This window comes from Lepidochelys kempii, chromosome 8 (assembly GCF_965140265.1).
Source record: "Lepidochelys kempii isolate rLepKem1 chromosome 8, rLepKem1.hap2, whole genome shotgun sequence".
NCBI classification, from domain to species: Eukaryota; Metazoa; Chordata; order Testudines; family Cheloniidae; genus Lepidochelys; species Lepidochelys kempii.
Window position 1 is genome coordinate 11,770,723 of NC_133263.1, and position 7,279 is coordinate 11,778,001.

A 7,279-nucleotide genomic window follows, 5' to 3' on the forward strand; every position below is an offset into this window, starting at 1 on the left:
CTGGATGACTTACAGAAGCCGTTGTTACAAGGAGTGTATTGCTGTTGAATAGAATGAAATCCCAAATAATCATTTCATTCATATTCAGTTGTGAGCCTGTCTGACTGACGGACAAGATTTTGGGGTATATTCTCTTGGTATATGCATGTAATTCTCACTGAAGCCAATGAGAACGTTGGGGGTTGCAACCTTTAGAACACGAGAGAGAGAAATACTTAGCTGTTTTCTTTAATTAAAGTGGGGAAGGGGAATGTAATTAATTTCTATGAAGGAGAATATATTCGTTCTGTCTCTACTGTTGTTTTGTAAAGTAAAAGGTTTTTGCTTTTTTTTAAATAAATAAAGCTTTTAAGGACAACAGACGCCAAAGGCCGCACATGCACGCAGCTGTTCTAGTACAGACATCTGCCAAACAGACATCACCCAATAAACCCACGTAAACAGCTTCATTCTCTTTTATGGCTGAGGAATGGGATTATGTGTGGGCAGTTACAATAAATCATTTTGTACTTCAGGGGGGAAATAAAATGGCTTGCTTGTAGCAGTCAGATGCTCAGCTACAGCCAGCCTCCAGAGAGCACAAGTCAGGGGGTGCTGTGCAAAGGGGCTTAAAGCTCACTGTAGCATGGCCCTGGGGAGAACCATGAGGGAGAGAAGTTCACTAGAGGTTCAGTGTGAATACAAAGTCACCCCCTCTGAATGGGGTTTTATTCCAGGGACTCTGACTTTAAATCAGTCTTGACACCAGTTTGGCAAAAATCGCAAACTGCAGGTTTACAAGAATTAATCTCAAAATACAAATAGTGCAAAGCTATACAAGTAATTCCTGTTTTCCCTGAAAGCCCCTAAGGTGGTCTCTGGTCAGCACCTCACTCCCCAGGTCTCTCTTTGCTCTTTCTAACATGTTGACCCTAAATAAACTCCCTTGCATCTAGTCAGTGTGCAGACATGAATGCCTCCCTGGTGGTGGTTGGTTGTTTGTATTACCACAGCACTTACAAGCTCCAGTCACGGACCCGGACTCATGCTACGTACCGCACAAACACCAAACAAAACAACAGCACCTGCCCCCAAGAGTTTGAATCTAAATAAAGTTTACAATCTAATCCTGGAGCCCTCTTAATCCTGGGAATTAAGCCCCCAGAGCTCTGCCTGTGTTCTCTTTTGGCATCTGATTGGGACACCATTGGGGTGGGGTGCAGCAGGATCCCGGGGGCATGCCAAAAATTGTACACTCTATCACACTCCTTTGCTCCTGGCGCTAGTCTGCATAAGTCCCCCTACTGTACCCCTGTAATAGAAACAGACTGAAGTCCTCTCTAATTTATATCGGTCTGAAACATCCACAAGGGACCAGAGAGGGAGCTGGGGAGTGATGGAGTACAGGGGCATACTGGCCGGATGCCTTTTTTTTTTTTTTTTTTGTGAAGCCAGCATCCAGGAGGGTAAGTTGTATAAGAGCTCCCATGACAGCTTGTGCACCACCATTGGGTTGTTCCTATATAGGGATGCGCTTCACTAGGACAGCTAAACTAGCTTGAGGAAACCTGTTCTGATAAGAGGGGAACAGCATGGGCAATTTCATGTCGTCAGGTCTGAAATATCCCAGGCTTACTACAGGCAGCTTGTCCAATATCCCATTATGTACAGCACAACCACACAGTGTCGGTTAGAATATGTTTTATGATAAGGTGTTCTGTGTAATATGTAGTACGTGGCACAGGCAACTGCCTTCTGGCTTTGCTGCTGCTTCTTCCAGCATATAATAAGAGGAAGAATAAAACAGTATTATTGGCCAGATTCAATGCAGGTATAATCCAATGCTAAGAGAGGTAGCACCTGTTAATGCCAGGAGTGAATTTGGCCCTATATCTTCAAAGTGCTGGACAAACACTAACTAATTCCCAACACTGTTGTGCAGTTTGTAAGTAAGAAGTAGTATTCCCCTGTATTACTAGTAGGTGAGTATCTCAATAACTCCAATACTACGATAAGGCTAGGAAGGATTAGTTTATCGGTAAATATCGGTAACCTTCGATTTCACCCTAGACACACAAGCTGACAAAAAACATTTCCATTGATGGTAATTGAAATTTATAGATAGGCGGAATAAGAAAAATGCTGCTTGAGAACTTATTAGAGTTTGATTGAAGGCTAGTTACTTTGTTTATTTTGACACATGATGTTGACAATTTGTGTTTTAAGTTATAAAACTTAAACTGTTTGAATTTCAACATCTACCATCATTAAATAATTATTGTCTGACCATCGTCCCCCATCATTTCCTGCAACTGTGAACATTTGAATCCATAATAATTGGAAAAAAATGCCTAAAAATAAACATGGATATCATCAATTGAAATTATAAAAAAAAATCAAAATCTAATTCTGCCAAGCCTAACTATGATGTAAGCATTCTCTTTGCTTAAATGCAAGAGTGGCTTTAAAAAAAATAAAAACTTTCCTTTACTACGTAAAACTTTCTTGGGGAGAAAAAACAACCTTGTTTCCTTAGGGCCTGATCCTATTCTCATTAAAGCTAATGGCAAAATTTTTAATGGTACAGGTTTTTGACCCTTTCCTAATATTTTCCAAAAGGCAAAAGCAATTTTAAAAACCTAAATCATTGAAAGTCAACGGCTAAAATTTTCAAAATTGCCCACTGTCTTTTTCCATGTACCGAGTACTGTTGTTCCCTATAATGCATCTCTTGTACAACAGAAAGCAGCCTCTGTGGCTACTAGTCACTCACGTTCCACATTGTGCATTCTTATTTTTATTCCAGTACCGCTTAGAGGCCAGTATCCATGTCCCAAAGCTCTGATGTGCTAAGCACTATGCAGACGCAGAGCAAGAGACAAACCCTTGTCTAAATAGACCGCGATGGTTAAAGGCGGTGAAGATAAGTGGGTACAGAGAGGTGAGGTGACTTGCCCAGTGGGCACCCTGCGGGTCAGTGGCAGAACCACCCCTGATTCTCAGTCCAGTGGCCTCTCCACTACATATGCTGCCTCCCCACAATCCATCTGTCCTCTCTTAGCAACCACAGTAAATGAGGGCCTTATAACGACCAAAGTGCCTCAATCTTTAATCTGCCTGTCAGGAAAGGTAGTAATGCACCTGTAGACGCTTTTCCCAGAAGTGTCAATAACTTCACAGTGGCAGCTGTGGGGCTGACAGGAATGAGAGGAGGCCCAGATGTTTCTCGGAAACCAAACTGTCAGAATGAGGGAAACCCTAACTTTTGTGATCAAAGGCCCATGCTCCCTCCAGCAGTGTTGTGGGCCCACCCACACCTCTCCAGTGATTGGGATAGGACAGATTACCCCCATAATCACCGAGGCCCATGGCCTGCCATAATCTGTTCTGCCTCCCCCTTTTGTGGCCATGAATAGGGTTTCTTTGGCTTTACAGCTATAGGAAACTCCTGCAGTCTCTCTGGTTCCAGTGGAGAAGGGTAAAAAGATGCTGAGATAGGAGGTGGAGAGTTCTTTTTGCAAGCTCTCATTCCTCCAAAGCTGTACCCCAGCTCGAAGGTATGGTGGGGAGTTGGCTCTTTGCAACAGATCAGTGTTTCTGCAACGTGCGTTGACCTGTTGTGTAGCCAGCCTATGTAGCCTTCCAAATCTGTAGAGCCTAGAAGGTCAAAGAGACATTCTCCTGGGTTGGGTCAACTGTTTCCAGTGGAGCTTAAAATGTGAGTGGCTTTTTGTGTATATTTCCCAATAACAAGATGTGCAAAAGACTTGTCACATATTGTCAGCACAGCCAACATTCAGATCTGTTATCTGACTGCTGCAATGTAACTAGGTGGTTGCATTTTTTTTTTTTTTTTTTTGAGACAGAAGATTTTACAAGATTTTTACAGAGCCAAATGGCTTTCATAAAATAGATTGGGTTGAGCTGGAATCCAGATATATGGAAGAGGACGTGACCTGGAGTGGGGCAAAACATTTGTTTGAAATCTGTAGGAAAATTCTAGTGTAAAAGTATTGAACACCTGTGGTGGGTCAGTATAATATTTACAGTTTCCTGTGTCGTGTAAATCTTTAAAAATACTTCCTCCATCCCATTCAGCTCCTTTCTTGACTTCTTCATTTCTTCTGTCACCTGTCTCATCTGATTAATCCAGCTGCTGCATAATTACTATGCACAACTGTGTTTACATTAGGAGACTGTGGACCAAATTCAACAAACTTGATGCAGAAGGTTCAAATTACCTTGGCTGCAGCCAGCCAAGCCCCTTTTGCCTATCAGAGGGTGACCCAAGTAGAGAATGGTTTTGCTGCTGTTTTCTGAAACCTGGGCATCTTCAGCCCTCCTACTACAGTAATTATAAAATTTAGGAGACGAGGTACGAGGTTGTCATAAATATAAAGGGAAGGGTAAACCCCTTTGAAATCCCTCCTGGCCAGGGGAAAGCTCCTCTCACCTGTAAAGGGTTAAGAAGCTAAAGGTAACCTCGCTGGCACCTGACCAAAATGACCAATGAGGAGACAAGATACTTTCAAAAGCTGGGAGGAGGGAGAGAAACAAAGGGTCTGTGTCTGTCTGTAGTCGTCTTGGCCGGGGATAGACCAGGAATGGAGTCTTAGAACTTTTAGTAAGTAATCTAGCTAGGTATGTGTTAGATTATGATTTCTTTAAATGGCTGAGAAAAGAATTGTGCTGAATAGAATAACTACTTCTGTCTGTGTATCTTTTTGTAACTTAAGGTTTTGCCTAGAGGGGTTCTCTATGTTTTTGAATCTAATTACCCTGTAAGATATCTACCATCCTGATTTTACAGGGGGGATTTCTTTATTTCTATTTACTTCTATTTTTTATTAAAAGTCTTCTTGTAAAACACTGAATGCTTTTTCATTGTTCTCAGATCCAAGGGTTTGGGTCTGTGGTCACCTATGCAAATTGGTGAGGCTTTTTATCCAACATTTCCCAGGAAAGGGGGGGTGCAAGTGTTGGGAGGATTGTTCATTATTCTTAAGATCCAAGGGTCTGGGTCTGTAGTTACCTAGGCAAATTGGTGAGGCTTTTTACCAAACCTTGTCCAGGAAGTGGGGTGCAAGGTTTTGGGAAGTATTTTGGGGGGAAGGACGCGTCCAAACAGCTCTTCCCCAGTAACCAGTATTAGTTTGGTGGTGGTAGCGGCCAGTCCAAGGTGTAATATTTTGTACCTTGGGGAAGTTTTGACCTAAGCTGGTAAAGATAAGCTTAGGAGGTTTTTCATGCAGGTCCCCACATCTGTACCCTAGAGTTCAGAGTGGGGGAGGAACCGTGACAGAGGTAATGTTTAATTTAGGTGAGCAAGTCTCTCACATTTATGCCCTTCTCCCACTATATAACTTACATGGCTTTAACTCTGAATTTCAGAGAGGCCTCATTAGGCCTCCTAGTTGGCAGGCAAAAAGTATCTTAAGTATCCTTTATACCACTTAAACATCGCTCTGTGAAATTCTCACAAGGGATCGGGAGTCACAACTACAGGGTTCTGTTCCTGGACCTGCAAATATCTTTATACACAAACAGCTTTGCTCAAGTCCTTTGGCATCTGTGTGACTTAGTGTACCCATCTGTTAAATGGAGATAATAAATAACTTTTTCACTGGGGCCTTGTGAGACTTAATTCATTAAGGATTAGGGTGTAGAGAGATTCAAGATCTTTGGATGAAAGTTCAAAGGATTATTGTTTTAGGAGTATTTTCCTCCACAAATGTTTTTTAATTACTGGTGCATTTGAGCTCTATGTCTAAATAGCTAAAAAAGTGTTAAAACCTAAATTCCATTTGGAACTCTCACACTGTTACTTTGGAGTTTTAATTACTACACTACATAAAAGAGACTTCCTAGATATTGTTTGCAAGTTGCAAGGCTAGTCTATTGAAAGCTTTCTGTGCAAGTCTCCTTTTCTTTTCTTTTTTCTTTCCCCTAGAAATGGCTTCCCGAAGCAAACTGCTGCCCAACTGATCCTGAAAGCCATCTCCAGCTACTTTGTGTCGACAATGTCCTCTTCAATCAAGACAGTGTACTTTGTGCTCTTTGACAGTGAGAGTATAGGGATTTATGTGCAGGAAATGGCCAAGCTAGATGCCAACTAAGCCTAGAAAGCTACAATACCAGCCCTCCTACCTATTCTCTCCCCCTGCCCATCCCCAGTCCTTAACTCATTGTGAGGCAGAGCTCCCCTTATTTTAAATTTCGCTCATATAGGGGAATAAAGTTTTTTTTGTTTTGTTGGTTTTCTTTGGGTGGTTTTTTACTTTCTAAACTGTTTTTCTGTTGGCACTGATGATAGTTGGCATTACTGCTGTTAATGCACTGTATTCCAGGCATCGTCTGATTTTTAGTGTAATCTAGGAGATTTTATAATTTTATTTTAATGAAGTATTGATTGATGCAGAAAGTTGTTAGCAGTCTGTAGTCTTTTACTTGTGGAAGAAACCGGCAGACCCTATTTTGTAACTGTGTTGTGGTGCTTTATCAATACATCGCGTGGCGTTCCTTTCATTTTTTAAAAAAAAGAACACATGCTACAAAACTAATTTGTTTGTTTGTCTTAATGATGAATCTGGGGGAAAAACAAAACAAAAAAACCTCTGTTGTCCTTAATTATATTTGCAATTTGGAATTTGTGTGAATTGATTTAGTAAAATGTTTGAACTGTTACAGTTGGTGTGTTTGAATTATTTTTTAATCCTTTGTTTGATACACCTCAGCGGTTTGGGGGGATGGAATGGATGATAAAATGCACTGGGCTTCCATCCAGATTCCAAACCAGAATACTTAAAACCTGGTGCCCAGAGGTGCTGAACACCCGCAGTTCCCATTGACTTAACTGCACTGGTGAGCGTGCCGCACTTTGGAAAAGGAGGCCTTTGTAAATTGAAATAAGTGGTCTCATTTTCTGGTAGGTGCTTAGCTTGAAAGTCCATGGACATTTAGTTATCACTGATATTTCAATCAAAGCATGATGTTATAATGTTTGAAGCCCCCCCCCACACACACACACTGTTCCCATGTGTTTTGAAGGTAGGCGGGTAATTTGTTAATCATTGGTACTTGATGATAAAAATTGATATATAGGATCCAGATTAGTTCCAGAGAGCTAATAGTAGCCTGTTTTATATAAAGGGGTTTGTGTTTCCCAAATACAAATGAATCCTTGTATTATTAGCCCAGTTTGCATTTGGTTGCCATATTGTTCTCACAGCCCAAATCAGATCTGTGTAAATACAGTCTTACTTTACAGCAGTCACTGGTTTGTACTTTGGGGGTGGGAGGG

General features: G+C 41.4%; 1 protein-coding gene across 4 annotated transcripts in view; it reads left to right on the forward strand.

The window, feature by feature from the left end:
* MACROH2A1 (macroH2A.1 histone) overlaps positions 1–6,663 on the forward strand; it is a 72,274-nt gene extending 65,611 nt beyond the window's left edge. For all 4 annotated transcript variants that reach the window (XM_073355517.1, XM_073355518.1, XM_073355519.1 and 1 more), the window contains exon 9: positions 5,930–6,663. In XM_073355517.1, the coding sequence (XP_073211618.1) occupies positions 5,930–6,095 (166 nt within the window). In that variant the 3' untranslated portion in view covers positions 6,096–6,663. The remainder of the gene's footprint in view (positions 1–5,929) is intronic.
* The last annotated feature ends 616 nt before the right edge of the window (positions 6,664–7,279 follow it).